General features: G+C 36.9%; 5 protein-coding genes across 5 annotated transcripts; 2 read left to right on the forward strand and 3 right to left on the reverse strand.

Moving 5' to 3' along the window:
- Positions 1-813: 813 nt before the first annotated feature.
- Positions 814-3193, reverse strand: LOC130973083 (probable purine permease 11). The gene is made up of 2 exons (XM_057897479.1): positions 2915-3193; positions 814-2181 (listed from the first exon to the last, which is right to left on the reverse strand). The coding sequence occupies exons 1-2, from the start codon at positions 2919-2921 to the stop codon at positions 1094-1096; spliced, it is 1095 nt and encodes a 364-aa protein (XP_057753462.1). The 5' UTR covers positions 2922-3193; the 3' UTR covers positions 814-1093.
- A 5230-nt stretch (positions 3194-8423) lies between these two features.
- On the forward strand, positions 8424-8942 carry LOC130975737 (protein MAIN-LIKE 1-like). Its single transcript, XM_057900478.1, has one exon. The coding sequence runs from the start codon at positions 8424-8426 to the stop codon at positions 8940-8942; it is 519 nt and encodes a 172-aa protein (XP_057756461.1).
- A 2246-nt stretch (positions 8943-11188) lies between these two features.
- On the reverse strand, positions 11189-12391 carry LOC130975739 (uncharacterized). Its single transcript, XM_057900479.1, has one exon. The coding sequence runs from the start codon at positions 12389-12391 to the stop codon at positions 11189-11191; it is 1203 nt and encodes a 400-aa protein (XP_057756462.1).
- Positions 12392-12433: 42 nt separating this feature from the next.
- On the reverse strand, positions 12434-13693 carry LOC130975740 (uncharacterized). The gene is made up of 3 exons (XM_057900480.1): positions 13511-13693; positions 13016-13393; positions 12434-12940 (listed from the first exon to the last, which is right to left on the reverse strand). Exons 1-3 carry the CDS (start codon positions 13691-13693, stop codon positions 12434-12436), a joined length of 1068 nt encoding a protein of 355 aa, XP_057756463.1.
- A 1378-nt stretch (positions 13694-15071) lies between these two features.
- LOC130975741 (uncharacterized) lies at positions 15072-16530 on the forward strand. Its single transcript, XM_057900481.1, has 3 exons — positions 15072-15336; positions 15530-16107; positions 16180-16530. Exons 1-3 carry the CDS (start codon positions 15072-15074, stop codon positions 16528-16530), a joined length of 1194 nt encoding a protein of 397 aa, XP_057756464.1.
- Positions 16531-22777: the final 6247 nt, after the last annotated feature.

Here is a 22777-nt window from a genome sequence, read left to right on the forward strand (position 1 = left end):
CTGACATTACTAGTGTTATTTTGCTGATAATATTGTTCCATTAAAACTTTTGATTTGTTAGGACTTAGAAGGGAAGTTTTTCAACCAAAAAAGGATTCAAGATCTAAGAAAATTATTTCATGTATACAACTTCAATGATCTCACTAGTTGGATGGCAAGTTTAGAGCCTTAGAACTATCTTGCGTTTATCAAGTGATCATTCAGTTATCCTTTTAAGCAAATATTAAGAGTTTGAATCCTATTAGCTAGACTCTTAAATGAAGTTCAAATCTATGGCAGATTAATCTTTGACCTGCCAAACTCAAGAATATCGGGAAAAAACAAAACCATTGAAACTAATATTACGCTAAGAAGAGCTTTGCAGCCAAAGAAGGGTTCAGAATCTGATTTTTTTTTTTTCCATTCAAACTCCCTCAATTTTCTCACAAGTTACATAGCAAGTCATTAAAGTGTTATATCTTTTAAAATATTTCTCTCATAGTTATATTAATAAAGATCAACCAGCTATCCAATTGGTTGATCTTTACTGACCAAATGAATCCCTGAAACTATAGCAGTTAATCAGAATTGCTATGATTAAAAACAAATTGGTACTATATATGATAACTAAGAAGGAGGAAAAAAAAATAGGCAACAACATAAAATTATTCTTATGACAAAAGTCTAGTTCCAAGCATTCCAAAACATAACAGGCCAACAACACCCAAATTTAAAGGAAAGCAAAACTTTGGAATATTATCTGATCATTAAAGATGAACATAAGAAGTCACAAAAAAAAAAGATGAACATAAGAAATTCTGTTTCATTCGAGTATTTCCAACAAAACCACCAAATTTAAATTTCAATTGATCACAAAAGCCATCCAAAAAGGAGTACTTTAAATTAAATCAATGAGGCACAAAATATAACCTTTACATTTATTAGGAGCCAAATGAAGTATAGATCAAAATCTATAATGATCAAGAACCATAACGATACTAACTCCAGCTATAAAGACCTAAAGCAACCATAAGCTACACTGAATGATTCAAAACCAAAACTAAAAGGGTCATTTAATTGCATCTCTTTGGTTATGCTTCCTAATTAATTAGTCTCAACATAAAGAATCATTGCGTGATTTCGGTTCAACAGCTTGTCTTTTTCTTGCTTTTGTATCATCAAGATAATTCTGATAGATATAAGAGGCAAAACCCCACAGAGCTAAAAGCAATGAAATTATCTTCACCCCATTCATGCTATCATGAAAAACTACAAGAGAAGCAATAGGGGTTACCGCCAAAGAGACAGTACTAATAACATTCGAGTATAGCGACGACACCAAGAAGATAAGGCCAACAACACCAACAGAACAAACCTGCCAGGCTACTGCGGTCCAAACCAAAGTCATCACATACGCGACATGTCCCTTCCCAAAAGTCTCCATTTCTCCGTGCAAAGTAAGCCATTCCCCACTTGCAAATAGGCCTACAATGGAAGCGCAAGTGGCAACAAGTGAAGTATAGATTTGCATCTCCAAAACAACGGAAAATGTTTCCCTTTTAAGGACCTTTTCGAATGTCCGTTGCATGAGGGAGAGCAAAAGAGAGTAAACCGCGGAAGCTCCAAGGGTAAGGAGGAAGCCAAGAATGTATTTTTTCTTGGAAGCACCCGACGGTTCTGATTTGTCTTCGTTAACAGCAAGAAGCGCAGAAGATAATGATAAAACCACCACAGAGTTTATAATCAAAGCAGTGAACTTTTGGGAATTGATAAAGTATGAGAAAACTGCATTGAAGGCTAATTGGGATGCACAAATTAGTGAATAGGTAGATGCGGAGAGGTATAGGAGCCCAACTGAATACATCATGTTATCGGCAGCGATTATTATCCCGAGAACAAAATATATTGAGGCAATGATTTTGATGGAAGGAGGAGCTGAAGAAGTTGAAGTTTCAGGAGAAGAGGGAATTATGAAGAATGGAATATATAATATTGGGAAGGCAATAGTTTGGACTAGAGTAGCCATCCATTTACTGTTGCCACCCTGATCATAATAGAATCTTCCAAGTAGAACAGCAGCAGCTTGGCCAACAATAAGGAAGAATATGCTAAGTGCAACCAGGAACCACCATTGCCAACGCTGGTATTTAGTCAATGGTAATTTTGTTATCGTCCCATCTGTAATCATGGGTTCTTGGTTATCTGCAAAAGGAAGCAACATCAAATTCAGTTTTTTCTTTTATTCTTGATTCCTATAAACTGAATCAATGGGTACATAAAACAACTACAATACTGCTTATGCAAAGAGACTATCTATTACACCTAAACAACCTCTCTATCAGACTATCAGTACCTAGTAGTCCTCAATATATTACCATTTTCAATACACTAACATTGAAGAGTGAAGATATGAAAATTGAAAGCATTTATATTCAATGCAATATATAAATACAGCATGAAGAGTTCCGTATTTGAATGTAGCCATGACTGTTTAAGATTGGATAAATGAATATAATTGTAAAGTAAAATTTGGATAAACAATCAGCAACAAATTCAGAATTAATTATTTTAAATAGGTTATAGATTAAGATCAGTTAAACTTTTAACTTGGTCTTCAAACATCAAACATTAATAATTGATTATATAATACCCAATTGAATGAATTGATCCTCAAATTATGATTTTTGTGTAGCATAGATATCAATTAGGTCACAAATTGGTCTAAAAGAACAATAAGTGGGACAACTTTGTTGTCAAGACTCAAGATATCAATATCATTGCAAAGAAAACAAGAACTATTGGCGGTGGCCCTAGCAGCAACTGTAAAAGACAATGAAAGACAATAGAAATTATAAAAAATAGAAAGAAAAAACTAAACCTTATTGTATATATTAAGGAAGAACAAAATTTCAGACAGGAAAAGATATATATGTACCTGTCATGTTACCGAGAAGCAAAGGAAGGTTTACGGATTGATTCTATTAGCTCTCCAATTAAGGTAGGAGCAGGTTGTAACCAAATAGAATAGAGAGAATAAAAGAGTAAAACTGAAAAGATAGGTTAGGGTTGAAGTATGAAAAGAAACAAGTGGAAGAAGGTTAGAATGGTGGTTGTGGCGGTGACAACAAAGGACGATGACACTTTTGTCGTGAGATTGAAATCGAATAGGATTCAAAATTTGTGGCAAGATATTTATGGTTATGAACTGAGTACAAATAATAATAAATAAAGATTACCAAACGAGCACAACGAATAAAAGGGAAAAGGGAAATAAGACGTTAGAAGAAACATGCTGAAGAAGTAAAGATTGGTTATTCACTTATTCTGAAAACTAGACCGAACCAATTGGTCAAAGCGGTTTAATCGGAAATCAAACTCTAGTTCGGGTCGACTGTGTAGCAAAATTTCCTTGTCTTTAAACCGGTGACGAACCACAAAACCGTTCGCAAACCGGTGAATCGAACGGAACCGGGGTTCCTGGATTACAGGGTTTTTTTTTTTAAAGAAAATATGGAAGAGAGACGCAGATCTAGCACCGCCGGCAACAAAGCAAAGATGCTGAGGCAGCGACACCGCAACTGAGCACCGGATGAGACGGTGAGGCCGAGGGTGGCACGAGAAAATAAATGCAGACATTCAGGAAGCACAACGAAAAAAGGAGAAAGGATAACGTGCACAATGCAAATGGCGCGAGTATAGGGAGTGGTTGAGCATTGTAACATCAAGGGAGTATTGTAAATTTTAATAGTATTTTTTTTGTTAAAATTATATGAAATTTTAAAACTCCAAACATCAAGAGAGAGTATTGTAATATCCACCTAACATTCACCGACACTGAGCACTGCCATAAACTTTTGTTTCTTGTTAGAGAATCTCATGTTTAGCATCTTTACGGGAGCTAGATCAAGTTTCAAAGCCAAATCAACTTAGTATTAGAGTTGTAAAGAAAATTTGTATAAAATTAATTTTATAAATTTGATTTTGATAAAGAATGAGTTGATGTTAATGTGATTTATATTTAGTAATTTTGTATTAAAATAGATTATAATAAGATAAATGTTGTTTAGATTATATCATTTAAAATTATGTTTAGACAAAAATTATTAAAAAAATATAAATTTATATCATTTAAAATTATATTATTTTAACACTCTTTGATTATAATTTTTTTTTAAATTTAAATTTATGTGTTGAAATTTAATACTCTTTTAGTTATAATTTGTTAATACTCTTCTTTAATACTCTTTTTGTATTTAATTGTATTTTTCTAATAAAATTTATATTATAAAAATTAACAATAATAAATAAAATATATACTAATTTAAGAACATATAGTAAAAAATATACCAAGTCAAATAAAAATAAATAAAGTTCTATAAAAGAATACGAATTAATAAAAATAATTAAAAAAATTATATGAATAATAAATACTAACAATTCTATTAAAAAAATACAATAATATAAGTAAGTAAACATAAAAAAAACTCTAAAAAAAATATTTATACTATTAATAAGAAAAATAAATAAAAAATTGATAAGAATCAAAACTTAACAAAAAAAATACTAATAATAATATTAAAACAATATTTATTTGTAAAGTATAGCCATGAAAAAAATTCAAGAATTCTGATTATTGTTTTTGGTATCTTTTATTGTAAATGAGATTGAATGACAATGACAAAATTGATAGAATGTCAATTAATTTTTTAATTTATTAAGTGAACGTAAAAGCTACAATTTGATAAAAGGTTAGCCAAACAAAAATGACACCATTCAAAAAGATTAAACCTGCTTCTTGTTCTTCCAAAACGTATTTACCAAAACACCCTTAATACTTGAAAAAACTATTATAGAATCAGATAAACTTAGGATTAGTTTAGCTAAACTTATTAAATAAGTTCTTTTGAAAAAAGGAGTTTAAAATATAAGAATTTTTATTAATAACAACTTTTAAATAAATTAGTTTATGTTTGAAAAGTTATTATAGAAGTCCTTGTATCAAAGTTGTGCATTAAATAGGAGTAATAAAATAGTTTTTGAAAATAGAAAAAATCACATTTTTTAACTTTTTCAAAAGCTCTTGAATAACTTTTTAAAAAATTAAAAATTTATCTAAAAAATTGTATCAAACACTATTAATATAATTTTTTATAAGTTAAAAATAAAAAAATAGTTTTTTGGTGTTTCCAATCGGACTTTATTCTTGTTCAAGTAATAAAATCAAAAGAAAAAATTGGAAAAAATTGATGCAATTTTTAAAAAAAATTTTATGCTTTTGAATGATTTGCAAGATACACATCCACCTGGACGCCAAAAGAGAAAAACAGACTAGCTCATGAGATGGCAGTCAGGACATCGATGGAAAACTTAGGCAACCAATGAAGATTGAAACCAATGGAGATTTAACCCCCACAAAAAAATTGCAAGCATTATGAGAAATGAAGCCAGAGACAGAGCATATTAAGCGAGCTATAAACCTACCATACCAAAACAGACTTAGTTGTGCTACTCCCTTGCCAAGTTAGAGGAGTAGTCTATGAAACCAAAGAGAGGATTTAAGGTTAGAAACAGTAAAAGACAAGATACAAAGTAATGAAGACCCATCAATTGGATCACCAACCTGAGAAGCTAAAAACCATCATTACCAAAAATTCCTTCTTCATCAGCAGCTAATTTTTCTGTGGCAATTTTCGCTTTTGGTGACGAAACCCCATGCGAAGTGGCTTCGACAGGAGAGGAAAGTGACTGTGCCGTCCTTGCTTTGTTTTCATCATCACCGAGCAGCAAGGACCAATAGAAGGTATAGGAGCCTTGTAGAAGATTAGCCAAGCAGCTTAAGGTGGTGGTGGAGCGCGGAAGGGACGGTGGATTGCAGTCAGCGGTGGTGACACACGAACAAGGAGAGAAACAGAGTGACGTCACCGCAATGAAGAGTGCAGATTCTGGTCTCTTGCGCAAGGTGAAGAGAGTGACGGCGACCTTCGATGCTGAACAAGAAGTGCTTATCTTCTTCATCGCCCACTGCTGGTTGTGCAATGGAAGAAATCATTGGGGCCTCTTCATACTAACAATCATGATATAGACTAGGTGTTGTTACGGCGACGGGGGGACGGCGAGGTCGTGCCGGTGAAAAAAGCCAGGACGATTGGGTGCTGTTAGGAGGATTGATTTGCCAAGGAGAGTAGCTGCAAGGTAGGTTCGTTTCAGTCTCGCGCAACGGGAGAGGAAAAGGAAGGTTTGAAATCCGGGTCGGGTTGGGAATAAGGTTTCTGTTTCGGATTTGGGCCAGGTTGGTGGCCCGGGTCCTGACAAAAAAAAAATCTCATGTTTAGAGAATTTCATATTCTTCTTAGCAATTTGACAATTTTGAAGCAAAAACTATAATTTAATTTTTTTGTTATTTTTTTTCTCTTACCAAAAACTATACCTATCTCTAAAATTTTAGGATTAGGGGTTAATATTTTGGTAATTGGGTTAAGTAGTAGACTCAATAAATTATAAAGTTATTTTTTTAGTTATAAAATCTTTTTTTGTTAATTTTTTATATGATAAATTTATACTTATTTTAAGATTATAATATAAAAAATTTAATTTAAATTAAATATATATTAAAAATTAAAAGATATAGAATACACTTGTCTTTTAAATAAAGAAAAAAAATAAACTAAGATACAATTAAACTAATAATATTTTATAGTAATTATTTTTTATTATTTTATAATATAAAATATATAATATTATAAAATTTAAACATATACAAACTTAGATATTTCACTATTTTTTTTATTTAACTCTTGTGTTATACTTATATGAAACTTTAGTTGGTTTGTATTTTTAATGATGTAAATTTTAAATTTATATTGGCATATATTTGTATTTTAATTATATATTTATAATTTTATATATTTATTTATTATAATTTAATTATTCCAGTTAAATTACAATTAAACTGATTAAACTTTTAAATTAAATTAGTGAATTAATAATTAAAAAAGTCGATGATCGATTCTTTTTTCATAATCTTTTACAAACAATTCACTTATTAAACTGAACTAGGAATTCCAAAGATTAAAATCATAGTATTAAAATTGTACTAATAATTGACTCGGTCAAATTACTGAATCATTAGATTAATGAATCAAATCGTGCGATAATAATTAAATAAATATATAAAATTATAATAATATAAAAATTTAAATAGTAAAAATAAATAAATACATTTATAATTTAATACAATAAAATGCATAAAATATATAATATTTTATTATAAAATTATAATACAATATTATTATTAAATGATAATAAAATTATATAAAAGTATAATTTAAGATTGATGTTTTTATAAGGGCAAAAAATCCCTAATAAGCCAAGGTAAGTTACAAATAACCTAAATAAACCAAAGTGAAATTCGTTTTAGCAATGAGCCAAGCCCTATCTTTATATAATTCAAACCAGCATGGTTCGAATTAGACTTCTTAATAAATCGAACCAGCTTAGTTCGAATTAGGCTGAGGAAACTTTGCATGTAATTCGAACCTACCTGGTTCGAACTTCAATCCAACGTAATTCGAACAAGCTTCGTTCGAACTATAGCCAAGTTTGCAACGTATGTAATTCGAACCACCCTGGTTCGAATTACCCTTAGCGTGGCTCCTTCATAATTCGAACCTACCTGGTTCGAATTACTAGTGATTCGGCTATATAAGGAGTTCGAATCAGCCTCATTCGAACCATTCTTCCTTTCCCCTACCCCACCAAATCTAAAAAAAAAACGACACAGATTCTCTAACGAAGACCTGAACGGAATACTCTGCTGATGGGGGACGATCCGGCACGATTATATTGCCTGGACGGAGTTGCTCATATAGTCGGGGTCATCAACGACGAGGTTAGTACGGAAATATTTTTGATGCTAGCGGTATTTGTGACTTAGTAGTTTTGCATGTGGGTTAGATGGTGGTTTAGTTGGTGGTTTATCTTGGTGGTTTATGTTAGTGGTTTATGTTAGTGGTTTATGTTAGTGGTTTATATTGGTGGTTTATGTTGGTGGTTTATGTTAGTGGTTAATGTTAGTGGTTTAAGTTAGTAGTTTATGTTGCTGGTTTATGTTAGTGGTTTATGTTAGTGGTTTATGTTAGTGGTTTATGTTAGTGGTTTATGTTGCTGGTTTATGTTAGTGGTTTATGTTGGTGGTTTATGTTAGCGGTTTCTTTTAGTTGTTTTATGTTAGCTCCTTTATGTTAGTGGTTTATGTTGGTTTCTTATTTTGGTGTTTTATGTAAGTTGTTTTGCATGTGGTCTTTGTTCATGTATTTTTATACGGTTTTATTTAGTATAATGTTTTGTTGATGATTTTTTGTGTTGGTTATGTCTGTCATTGGTTATTAAGCTGGTTCTAACAATGCGGTGCATTTCATGCGCAGCCTCAACTATGCATCAGGAGCATGCAGCGGCAGCAGGGCATGCGACTCGATGACAGATACGTTCCGTACTTGCAGATGGCGGGTCTATACCATCTTGCAAGGCTGAACGATAGATGGTTCCGATTAGACGAGGCCCTTGTCAGTGCATTCGTCGAGCAATGGCGTCCGGAAACGCACACGTTTCATATGTTGTTCGGGGAGTGCACGATCACACTCCAGGACGTGGCATACCAGTTGGGTTTGCCAGTGGACGGGCGTTACGTGAGCGGCTGCCTTTCAGAGTTCCAGATATACACCCAGGGTGGCCATCCAGCCTGGGTGTGGTTCCAGGAGTTGCTTGGAGTGATTCCTCCTCCCAGCCAGGTTCAGATGTACGCAGTGAACTGCAGCTGGTTCCTGGAGACGTTTGGTGAGTGCCCCGAGGGAGCCGATGACGAGACCATGCGTCGATATGCCCGTGCGTACATCATGATGTTGCTTGGCACGCAGCTGTTTGTGGATAAGTCTGGCAACCGCATTCACATCAGATGGCTGCCCTAGGTAGCTAGGATGGAGGAGATGGGAACCTATAGCTGGGGTTCTGCAGCACTGGCATGGTTGTACCGGTACATGTGCCGAGTGGCGAACATACATGTTGTCAAGTTAGCGAGCCCACTTCAGTTACTTCAGTCTTGGATCTTCTGGCGATTTCCTCTGTTTAGGCTTGCAGGGTATGAGACGTTCAGCTGACCATTGGCCTCGAGGTACTCTACTTAGCCTTCTCTATTTTAATTGAATATAAATAATTCCATGTTGATTAAAAAAGTATTACAAATACTAAACACACATTTATGATGCCGGTGGTTAAGATACAACTCTTCCGGTAGCGAGAAGGGTCCTAGAGTGCAGATGTGGAGGCTGAGGATAGACCGGTTACAGGACAGGGAGGTGAGTACGCTACGTAATAAGTTTCTTTATTTAGCCACTGTTTATGAGTTGGGTCCATGAGTTGCCCTAACACTGGAGAGTTCTCCATGCAGTTTATCTGGATGCCTTACAGCAGTCCCGACGTACTTCAGGTTGTGCATCCAGAGGCGTTGGAGCCTCGGCATATGGAGCTGTGGCGGTCTGTGACGTCGCTGATCTACTTTGCTGTCATAGAGTGACATCAGATAGATAGGGTTCTTCCGCAGATTGGAGGTGTGCAGCCCTGTCCGAATCCCGCCCTGAACATTGACTTTCTGATGTCCAAGGACGGCAGAGGCGGTGATCGATGGTTCCCGTACCAGTTGCAGAAGTGGCATCTCTACTGGGACTCCTGTGCGAACACTGTGCTGAGGTTCGATGTTGTTGCCGACCCTGGACCATCGCAGCAGTTCCTCGATTGGTGGAGGCAGCATGGAAAGAGGTTATTGTCTCCGGAGATGCAGTTGATGGATCCGAGAGCCGTTCCTATTCCAATTGAGGCCTCACAGCGGGGTGCTGGGTGAGTTCTTGACATGGATCGACCTGAGGACGTGCCGGACAGGTGGCGGGTTGAGAGGAGAGCTCGTGTGGGGACACGACGGAGCCATCGTGAGTGGAGGTGGCTTGATGCGGCTATTGACGATCATGACGATGACGGTCCCGCTAGAGGCGGACGACGAGGCCAGGGAGGGAGACGGAGAGGGCGTGGTGCAGGGGACCACCGTCCTCGTGACCTTGACGACGATGGCAACGATCAGCATGGTCCCATGGGCGGGGATGGTACAGGGGTTGTTGCAGTTCATGGTGTTAGTACCCACGATGGCGGACAAGGAGGTGAGTGGTATGGGTCAGGTATGGGTGACGTGGCTGACCCTGGTCACGCTGGACTTGGGTCGGGTCCTCTTGGAGATTACTTCGTTGGTGTACCCGCCCATGACCAGCCTCAGCAGAAGGGTACCCTATGGGTTATTCTGGGATCACAGTGGTCAGACTTCCTTGCCTCAGATACGCTTGATGCGGACTTCGGGGGTGCACAGTTTCTGGATGACATCACTGCCATCATGCAGGAGGACGTGCCGGCCCGAAGGCGTGGTCAGACATCCGGCACGCAGGCACCGTTAGACGTTGATCTGAACGAGCCTCCTACAGCATCTGTTGGTGACCATTTTGGTTTGGGAGGTACCCCACCATCCGCCTACGCTGCTGCATCAGAGTCTGTTGCCGGGCCGTCTGCGGCAGCCTCCCATTTTACGCCACCTGCACAGCCTGGCCCGAATGAGGACGCGGATGAGATCGAGGATGAGGAGCCGTTTATCCGCAGAGGTCAGCGGGCACGGGTACCCCATCGTTGCGGTACGGGCTCGCATCTGTTTAGATGAGTCATGTATCATGTATTTTGTTCCGTAGGGTTTATTCATGTATCACAAACATTGTACTTTTGTTGTTATTTTAGAGCTGTTTTCCTTTGTTGTTTGTTCATCGAATTGTACTTTGAAAACAGGTGTTTACCGGATTTATCAGTGACTATTTATAATCATTGCATCATATAACAATCTAATATGTACATTTATTTATTAAATTTTGCATTTAGGGTACTTGTAGCAACACTCAAAGTGATACATAACATATTCATTACTTAACGCAGTATGATGAATACATGAAAGTAAAAAAATCAACAATAAAAGTCAACTTGAATAAGTACTACCGCTAAGAACATGGCTACTAATGGCCCCAGTGTGAGACGATCCACCCAACTGTGGGCAACTCCGACGTGTGTGTCTGGGTTGGCAACATAGGCCACATCTCTTTGGACGGTTTGGATCTGCCTCGTCCATATTTGTTCATATCCTGGTGGACCTCGGATGACCCTCTCTCGCACGCCTTTTGTCAGGGTCCGGTATCACAGTAGGCCCGTGGTATGGTGGCCAGAAACCCTCTGGAATTGGAGGGGTGAATCCCATCCGATACACACTGAATACCGAACTAATCTTATACACGCTGTGAACATAAGTGGTCCAGTTTACCCGTGAGTAGGCACAACATGCAAGTGTGTGCGGACATGGGAAATGAAGCGCCTGGAAGTACCCGCAGTCACATGTCTGAGTGGCAAGCGATACTCTGTAGCTACCCAATGAGAAGGAACCAGTCGGAGTGGTTTCGGCAACGGTGAACTCGGAATTATCCCTGTCATACAAAGTCACCGTGAAGCACCTCGCCGTCTTCAAGTTGGCCTCAATACACTTGGCCAAGTGCTGACTGAATTGTTGTCCGGTTCCTATCTGGGCCTCAGCCTCTCTCCCCTTGCGAATAAAAGGTTCCGCAAGCCTTCCATATGTTGCCTTCACCAGCGAGGATACAGGTAGGTTTCTGACACCCTTGAGGATTGAGTTCACACACTCGGAGGTATTCGTCGTCATGTGACCGAATCTCCGACCCTCGTCACGATGTTGAGTCCACAAAGAATAATCAATCCGGTTCGCCCACTCACACATCGCCAGGTCTTCAGACCGCAGAATATCAAACCAGTACTCAAACTCAACCTCGGTCTTGGCATACGCCGTATTCACAAGAAGCCTCTGTGCGTCTTTGCCCTTGAAGGTAAAGGCAAAGTTAGCAGCTACGTGTCGAATGCAGAATGCACGGTATGCAGATGGAGGTAACCAACCTCCGTCAGGAGCCTCAAGCGTAGCCTTAATGCCGTTATTCCTGTCCGATATAACCAGCAGACCCGGCTGCGGTGTCACGTGCTGACGAAGGTGGGAGAGAAAGAATGCCCAAGACTCAGCATTCTCACCCTCTACTAGTGCGAATGCAATAGGTAGAATGTTAGAGTTCCCGTCCTGTGCAATTGCGATGAGCAACGTTCCCCCGTACTTGCCATACAGATGGGTGCCGTCAATGCTGACTAGCGGCTTGCAATGACGGAATGCCTCGATGCACGGTGGAAACGTCCAGAAAAGTCTGTGAAAATAAGCTTGAGACTCGTCTACCTGTCCTCCAACTCGAACGGGGCTAGTCCTTAGGACTGCAACAGTACCAGGCATCGTCAACTGGACTCCCAACACCCACCTGGGTAGCTTGTTGTATTACTCATCCCAGTCACCGTAGATGAGGGCAACAGCCTTCTGCTTCGCCATCCAGACCCTCCTGTAAGTCGGCCTAAACCCAAAGTGTGCTGCCGTGGCATTCAAGAGCACCTTGATGCTGACGGATGCATCCGCCCTAACCATTGGCATAATGAACGCCGATATCACATGGTAATCAAAACTCCTGTGGTCACTCGAGATGGAGGTGGCAAGACAAGTGTGAGGTCCATTGTATCGTTTGACCTCCCAAATGCCCTTACGCTGCCGGAGACTCAGTCGAATCAACCATGTGCACCCATTCCCAAACTCAGAACACTTGCCCACATACCGGATATAATCAGACTCGACTACCTTGTACTGTACCCCTCGCCGGATGCTGTAAGTCTTCACACTTAACAGGGCCTGATCTTTATCCTGAAATTGCTGATCAACCTGGAACTCTGTCAGACCAGCAGTCCCTTCTGCATCTCTAGCTCCGAATCCAACAAAGTGCCCAGAAACCCCCTCCTACCTCATGGCATCCAAGTCCAAAGAGGAAAAATGAGGTGGATACTGCTGTGTGCCAAAGCTAGAACCACCTACCGCCAATGCAGGCTCACTCGCTCCAATATCATCACCGCTGTCATCGTCAATCATATCCGGCTCGACGTCATCCTCCTCTGCATCACCCAACAATCCGTCTCCAACGCCAAGCAGTGCAACGCCCAGTAAAGCGTCCGACAGATTTTCCCTTGAACCTACCTCGTCGCCTACGCTGCCGTTGAGATCAACAGCAAAAGACGGGGAGGCGACAGGTTGGACCACTGGCTGGTACACAGGGACGGAGGAAGAACCAACGGTAGGACGAGAACTAGAACCGGCTGCCGTGGCTAAAGTGGTGGTATTCCGGTTCGAACCCCCTGAGCTGGATACCACATCAACCAGCTTTGCCAACAACTCTGGTGTCCTCACCTCCGGAAACTGCCACCGACAAAGAAACATTACTTGCAAGTCCTCGTCACTACTGATCGTGAAACAATCATACTTCACGGTATCCTAGAGGACCGTGACTGGAATGCAATAGTAAAACTTCTTAACCTGCTTCGCACCTTCCTGACCAAGTTTCATCAGCACAGATCTAACAAGGTCATCATAGCTCGTCGAAGGACTCACGACAATACAGAGAGGATCCTTATCTGTGAACTTCACACCGAAACGAGTTTTCCTCTTAATGGATCCTCTGTGGTGAACCAAAACAAAAAAACTCTCCTCACTAGCCATCTTACACCCTCTAATGAGAGCAACTCACGTTTACAACCATATATATACTGCTCTGTCTCCCACTAATTCGAACCAGCCTTCATCGAATTAGGGATTTTGTAATTCGAACCAGCCTGGTTCGAATTACTTGATGCAGCTTCTCTCTCTAATTCGAACCAGCTTGGTTCGAATTACTTGCGTTGCTAGTTCAAACCTACCTGGTTCGATTTATTTGGTACGCTTTCCTTGTAATTCGAACTGCAATGGTTCGAATTATTCATGGATGCAGTTCGAACCAAGCTGGTTCGATTTATATTAATATATGGTTTAGCTCATTACTGAAACGAGTTTGGTTTTGACTTATATTCTTAAATCTGGCCTGCCATTGGTGGATTCTAGTTTTTTGCCCTTTTTATAATGGAACAAATTGTGTGATGTGCCCTAATATTTTAGTGTAGGTGAGTTTTACGTATGGAATATATTTTACTTTTTAAAAGACACAAAACTCATCTACATTTTGTATGTAAAAATAATTTTTAAATTCATTAAATACAAAATGGTAAGGTCGTTTTTAGGCTAATTTTTTTAATTATTATCAAAGCATAAGTGTAATACAGGAATATTATGCTAATTTAGTGTAATGCATTGATATGGGGATTGAGAAAATATAACAAGAGATCGTTATTAACAATTTCAGAATGGATAAAAAGTTATAAAAATGAGATTAACGATTTTTGAATAAGACAAAAAATATAGAAAATGAGACATACGATTTCAGGTATGGTAAAAATAAGTTATGAATCTATGAGAACTTGAATTCGTTAGTGCTGATTTCCTTTTTTATTAATTTTGAAATTATTTAATTTGTAAACGTGAGTAACGATTTGTTTATTAACTTCTCTATATATAGAGTGCATGCATGAATGTAATGTCTTGCAATTCTCGATCTCCTTTTTTCTTTCTAATGCTCTTCTTCTACTTCTTATTCTTCTTATTATTTCTCTTCTTTCCTGTGTGCAAGCAATTTTTGTTGTTGTTTGTTTTTGGGTAAATTTTTTTTGTTTATTTTAGTTATATAAATATTTCATTTTGATACTATGATATTTCATTAATTCGTGTTAAAAATTATAATAGAAATATAATTTTCGTGATCACAAAAATGGATGATAATATTAGTTTTAAAATTTATTATAATGGTCAAATTTTATCTGAAACAGTTGAAGGTGTGATATTTATGTGTAATAATCCTTGTATATCTGTTCTTTCTTTTATGGTGTCGTTCGAAGAATTTAAGAGTTATATTTGTCAAAATATAGATCCTCATATGCTAAAGAGGATGACAAATATTTTATACAGACGACCTATATTAGTATTCGGTGGATTCGTTCAATTTCATGCGATGTGCATCAATGATGACACAAGTCTGCAAGAGATGTTCTCAATCTACTATCAAGCCCAATCACAAGTGTCTGTTATTGAGCTGTATGTGGAGTTCGACCAATTACCGAATATGGTGGAACAACATGATCATAATTTCGATTGGGAAAATTATAACGGTGACAGTGAAGAGGAATATGAAGGCAATTACGATTTCGATGATCCGAATGCAGACGAGGAACAAGAGGACTGCACCATTGAGTCAGACGTCACAAATGCACTAGCGAGTGAGCATCCATTCGAAGAACCGTCTTTCATGCGCGCTTTGGATCTCGATGCCATGAATGCTCCAGAATTTCCATAGTATGCCAATGTAGATTTGTAGTTTCATAACACCGTATTTGGATTAGTACTTTAAATATTATGTTTGTGTATTAATATTATGTACTGGATTAATATGGGTTGGTGGTGTTACCACAGATCCACATGTGGTCAAAGATGGTAAATTTGTCATAAGGATGGAATTTAATTCTAGAGAGGCTTTGATAAAGGTAGTTAAAGATTATACCATTCACAAAGGTGTTAATTATCGGGTTTTTGAGTCTGAGCCGACGACATTTTACGCGAAATGTGTGCAATATGGGCAAAGCTGTGATTGGCTTATCAAGGTTAGCATTATGCGAAGAAAGTATTGTTGGGAGATTAGACGATACAATGACAGCCATACTTGTACTAGAGCCACTATTTCTCAGGATCATTCAAAGTTGGACTCAGACACTATTACAGAAGCAATTAAGCCATTGGTAGAGACTGATTCATCCATAAAAGTGCGACCAGTGATTGCAGATATCCAATCGAAGTTTAACTATACGATTAGTTATCGCAAAGCATGGTTGGCTAAGCAGAAGGCAGTTGAAAAAATTTTTGGAGGGTGGGAAGCCTCTTATGAAGCGTTGCCCACATGGTTTGAGACAATGGTGAAGAAAGAGCCATCAGCAGCCGTTGAATATGAAACGTTATCTTGCTACCGCATGGATGAATTGGCTCAGGATGTCAGGGTTCTAAATTGAGTTTTCTGGAGTTTCTACCCTTGTATAAGAACATTTAGGCACTGTAAGTCGGTTGTACAGGTAGATGGCACACACTTGTATAAAAAATATAAAGGAGTATTGCTGGTCGCAGTTTCTCAATATGGCAACAACAATATTGTGCCAATTGCGTTTGCGCTTGTAGAGGGAGAGACATCAGATGCATGGTTTTTTTTTCTTCGTCATTTGCGAACCCATGTGGTGACGAAGGTTGGGGTGGGACTTATCTCTAATCGACACGAGTCTATTAGGTCAACAGTTTTTCGTTGTGATGGAGCATGGGAGCCACCAAGAGCCATATACATGTTCTGTATTAGGCACATAGCATCCAACTTCTTGAAGAAGTTCAAGGCACCGTTCATGCAAAAGCTTGTGGTGAATATAGGTAATTAACAATGTATTCTACATAATATAGGAAAGCATCTTGTGGTTATGTTTCCAATGGTGGTTATCGTTGTGTATTTTCATTGTATCTATAATAACATTATCAGTAATCATATAACTATTTCAATAATAATAATAATAATAATAATAATAATAATAATAATAATAATAATAATAATAATAATAATAATAATAATAATAATTAAAAAAATAAAATAGTCACTAAACTCTTAAAAATAGGGTACTCAGTGTTTATTTGGACTAAATATCATGTTCTATTAACTTATTACACTCAAATCTATTATTATAACTGACTTTTAAAAACAGAGTACTTACAGATTTATTTAGATTAATTATCATGTTCACATTAACTCATTACACTCAAATCTTTTATTATAACTAACTTTTACTCTATAATAGTACTAAATTCATTTAAGCAACTTATAATTGATGTTAACATTATAAATAATTTTATAGGCAAAAAAATTACTTACATATAAAAGATGATCAAAAATATTTCACAATATGTTTATCCATTGAGATTTTTTTCTTCCCCATCTTAAAAAAAATAAATCTGGAGTTCCACAAAACATGCAACCTTCATATGGAAACAATGGCACTTAAAAAAAAGGGGATCGAAGCAAATAGCAAAGAGTTAACACACACTTTGTGTTTTGGTGTTTTGGTCTTCTCAATGATGAGTGAGAGCGTCTGGAGAGAGAGAAGAGTCATAGACCACACAGGGGCTCACGCATGCGAGCCACATGGACATAACATCAAATCAGAAGTACCGATTTTCTTCATACTTCCCAGCCGTCGATCGCCCATCTTGCGGTTGCTATCCACTGTCTCTCGGCTCACCCCCATGAAATCGGTACTCTCATTTTGTTTATTGATCCTAGCCGATCTCACCTGATCCAACGCCTCCAACTTCTCTTTTTACACTTTCTCTCCTGATAGAAAATACTATTCATAATTTGTTTAAAATCTTTATTAACGATTTCTGAATATGCCAATTATCAAATCCATATCTGTGCATAATACACTCAGAACCTCATTTCTAAGTATTATCCACAATCTATCTTAATATTAAAAATAAAAAAACTCTCATTTTTATTTTAAAAATAAAAAATTATTTTTCACAAAACGGAAGTTTTGCATGGGATATTTTTTTAAAAATTGGGAGTAGAAAAATTCAATGACGTTTTGAGGTTTTTGATTTTTTTTTAATTAAAAAAAGTTGAAAACGGTAGTAACAATTTGTATATTTTCACAACAAAGTTAAACACAATTTTTTAGACATTTTGATAAGAAAAATAAATACAAGGATAGAAAATGGGGATTTTTTTCTACTAGACCTTCAAAGAACTTGTTCTTGATAACCTAGATCGGAGGGATGAAAATTGAATCACTCAATTTTCTCCATGCAACAAGCGAAGCAAATCACTCACCTCACTTAATCACAAAAAAAAAATGTGCATAAAGCAATAAAGAAATTTTATTCATCAAAAGTTATGTAAATTGTCTCACCAAAGGTGTTTAAATAGGAACCTAACAAACTAACTAAAAGATAAGATAACTAATTTAAATCAGATTTGATCTTATTGGATTAGATCATATTTGATTTAAATTTTAAAATCCTAAATATATGATAACTAATTTAAATCAGATTTGATCTTATTAGATTAGATCATATTTGATTTAAATTTAAAATCCCTAAAAATACTACTAAGCAAATCAGAAGTAATTTAAATCTTCCAACAAACTCTAACAACAAAATAAACTAACATAAATGCCTAAAAATTCGAAAATTAATAATAAATTATGCCTCCCATTGAATTTGAAAAGCATTATTGGGCTTCTTGCTGTCCTGACTTAGCCCAATGGACCTTATGAGTTGTCGCACTTTCAGCACCACTGTTTTTGAGACGGACTCTTGGTCTTCTTGATGTCCAAGACTGGCATGGTACAATTCTTCTAGTATTCAGATCCTTGAATATGACAAGATTACCATTCTGCCCCTTAACTTCAAAATGACGAAAATACCCTCTTGACCATGTATCATTCTCTCCCTCTTCAAAAAGATTCGTCCTCGAATCTTGAATGAGATGCTCTTTGTCCCTCCAAGAAATCCAAACCCAATCTCTGAGTTTAAATACCATGGTTTGATGACTCTTTTCTACCCATCGAATTGTGGCTATGTCTTTCATGTGTGCAAGTTCAATTTTTCCAACCATACTTTTACCATCTTATCCAAGGTGTGCAATTTGACTTTCTTCCTTTCCACCCCTATTAAAGCCTCCATAATTGACCAGTGAATCTACAAACCCTGAAAAACTTGATATAGAAACACTAGGAATTTCATGGTTAGATGTTTGAGAAACTAAGGACTCTGTGAATTTCAATGAGAGTAATGCACTCTTGTCTAAACTAGAACTTTCCAGATCTCCCTCACAAGTGTGTTTATTAAACTCAGTTTCTTTTTCGCTCATTGACTCCTCTTGCTCACTATTATCATCTTTTCTCTCAAATTCTTCAAATTGCTCAAATCCCAAGGACCCAGTTGAAAACTTTCGCACTGTTGAATCTTCCAAGGGCACATCACCCTCTACAGCATATGCAACAAATTCTTCCATCTCTGACTTTGAAGAAGAATGAAAGATAGGCGTAAAAGAATTCCTCTTGTTATGGCGAGCTATCATTTGTTGCACCTGCTCCCAGTCAATGGCCAATTTGACCAAAATGTCCATAGTTGTGTAACGGTAACGTTGGACTTCATCTGCAAGTTCTTCACGTAATCCAAACAAAAATCGGTCCTTAAGAATCTCAGGACTCCTTTTAATATTAGCCATGTCCATCAAATATAGAAACTCCTTGTGGTACTCCATCACTGATTGTGAGCCTTATTGTAACGTAAAAATTTTTCCAAAAAATATATTGTGGTATGATGATGGCACAAAATGCCTCCTCATGATTTTCTTCATCTTCTCCTAGCTGCTAATTGGGCTCTTTCCGTACCGTCTTCTAGATCTTCCTAATTCAGTCCACCCTATAAGGACATCATTGGAAAAATTGGCTTGTACCAGTCCAACCTTCTTTTTCTCTGAAAGGATGCAATTTGCAAAAATCAAATCTATCTTCCTTTCCCATTCGAAATAAGCTTCAGGATTGTTCCTCCCTTTAAAGGCAGGAATTTTCAACCGAGAATCCTTTTTCGCATATGAGATTTCTTCATCATCACTATCGTAATCCTCAATTATTTTTTTATTATTTTTTTCAGATACTGACTTAAAGATAGGATAAATGTAAAAACAAAATTAAAAAAGGAAATTTTTTTTCATTTTTTTACCCTAACGTGAATTTACAGAAATTAAAGAAAAAAAAAACAAAGAGACTAAACAAGACCCATGGAACGTGTAGATAAATAAGAATTTACCTGCGACATGTAACTGATACCAGATGATAAGGAAAATAAATAAAAGGATAGATAATGGGTTTTTTCCTACTAGACCTCTAAGAAACCTGTTCTTAGCAACCTAGGTCACCGGAAGGGACTCCCTACTAGACCTTCAAAGAACTTGTCCTTGACAACCTAGATCAGAGGGATAAAAATTGAATCACTCAATTTTCTCCATGCAACAAGCGAAGCAAATCACTCACCTCACTTAATCACACAAAAAAATGTGCATAAAGCACTAAAGAAATTTTATTCATCAAAAGTTATGTAAATTGTCTCACCAAAGGTGTTTCAATAGGAACCTAACAAACTAACTAAAAGATAAGATAACTAATTTAAATCAGACTTGATCTTATTAGATTATATCAGATTTGATTTAAATTTTAAAATCCTAAAGATATGATAACTAATTTAAATCAAATTTGATCTTATTAGATTAGATCATATTTGATTTATAATTTAAAATCCCTAAAAATACTACTAAGCAAATTAGAAGTAATTTAAATCTTCCAACAAACTCTAACAACAAAATAAACTAACATAAATGCCTAAAAATTCAAAAATTAATAATAAATTATGCCTCCCATTGAATTTGAAAAGTATTATTGGGCTTCTTGCTGTCCTGACTTAGCCCAATGGACCTTATGAGTTGTCGCCCTCTTAGTACCATTGTTTTTGAGACGGACTCTTGGTTTTCTTGATATCCAAGACTGGCATGGTATAATTCTTCTAGTATTTAGATCCTTGAATATGACAAGATTACCATTCTGCCCCTTAATTTCAAAATGACGAAAATACCCTCTTGACCATGTATCACATTTTGATGGATTACACCAATACCTATGAAGCACGAATACTTTGTTGAGTTGTCGTGTTCGCGTATCGGACACATTTTGGATACGACACTCACCGACACTTGTCCGACACGCTTGTCTGCTGTGTTTAACAGTGTCTTAATAAAAAATAAAAAATTCTTCTACTCCGGACACGCCCACACACTTAAATACCATCACGTGTCATCGTGTCCAGTCTTATTCTTAACATATATTCTTGAAATAAATTTAGACATAGTATATATATTATTATTTATTAAAACAAAAATATTTTAAATACTTGATATAATTAAAATAAGATATTAAAAAGCACAATTTGAATTCTCTGTACTCAAGATACATACAGTTTAAAAATTCGTGTATAAATCGAGTACACCGTACTCAGAATAGAAACATAATAAAATTTTTAGCACGATACCATCATGCAGTTTATAAAAAGTTTTTCTTTTAGATAATATTTATTTAGAGTAAATAGTCATTTTTGACCATCAAAGATTTAGATATTTCTAACTCCAAAAGATGGAAATTAGAGTTATACACATGAAAAATGAGGTTTTGCAGATAAAATTATCCAAACTCTAAAAGATTAAATTAAATTTCAAATTTATCCTCTAATATAACTTAACTCTAATTACTAATTTTACTCTACACCACCATTTTACTAATTTTAAATCCTACCACCACTCTCATCCTCAATTACCATCGTTAATGCCGCCATCACTGTCACCGCCACGAGCAAGAGGAAGAGGAATACAAACATGGCCAGCACCAGCGAATCAGCAGAATTCACCACAATCCAAGAGAAGATCACCTTCGATAAAGAGATTAAGAAGAGCAAGTTCATCACTGCCCCATCTCCAAGAAGAAATCTGCCATGCCTTTTCTCTCTCGTGTACTTTTTTCTTCCACTTCCGTTTATTCTCTTAAAATTTCTTCATGCCATTTTATTTTACTTGTTCATTGATTATTATGTTCGGATCCGTTTGCTAACCATAATTGTTGGGCTTACAAGGTACAATAAAGACTATCAACCTTTAGCCAAATAGAACCCATCATCCGCAATCACCTCCGAGTTCTCTCTATCGACCACTATCAAAATAGGGTCCTCCTTATAATACTTATTCATCTTCCATGGCAAAATCCTGACATCCGCAAATGAAACCACAATTCCTTCTTTTCCATCGTAGCCAACGGTTCCCACCGTAGCTAGATTTTGTGCGCCCTTTTCATCGAACTTATTATCGACTATGTAATGGACGGAGGCGAAGCGCTGAGAGGCATTGAGGATGTGGATCTCGTAGAGAATCTTAGCGCCGTTGGTATTGAAGGCGGAGAGAATATCGGGGTCAGTATTTGACTTATTTGACTATTGAAGTGACTCAAGAACCTGAGCAGCAATGACAAAGCAATTCTGTGCAACGTCGGATATGTTGGTGAGCTCATCAATGGAGGGAGGGGTGAAACCATATGGTGGTAGGATTTGGAATCGGAAGAGTGGTGGTGTGGAGTAAAATTAGAAGACAGAGTTATGATATATTAGAGGATAAATTTAGAATTTTATTTAATTTTTTAGAATTTGGATAATTTTTTTCTGTAAAAATCTAGAAAAAGTCTAGGGAGCCAATGGCCTAAGCGTACAATGTGTACAATGGAGGTTTAAGAAGTATTAGAGATATGACCATTAGTGTTATATTGTCCTGTCAGGTTACGCTTTTGGGATGAGTGGTTTCAGATATGGTATTAGAGTTCTAGATTCGAAAGGTCAAGAGTTCGATCCTTGGTGAACTCCAAAATCAGTTTAATTTTTTATTGAGATGTTTATTATCCTTGGTATCCGGATGGTTATCCTTGGTATCGGATGGTTATTCTAGCTAGTATGGTGATGTTCATTTTATTCATGGACCAAAAATTTAGCCCATTGTACACATTGTACACTTAAGCCATTGGCTCCCTAGCACTACCCAAA

Source organism: Arachis stenosperma, chromosome 4 (assembly GCF_014773155.1).
Source record: "Arachis stenosperma cultivar V10309 chromosome 4, arast.V10309.gnm1.PFL2, whole genome shotgun sequence".
Lineage (NCBI taxonomy): Eukaryota > Viridiplantae > Streptophyta > Magnoliopsida > Fabales > Fabaceae > Arachis > Arachis stenosperma.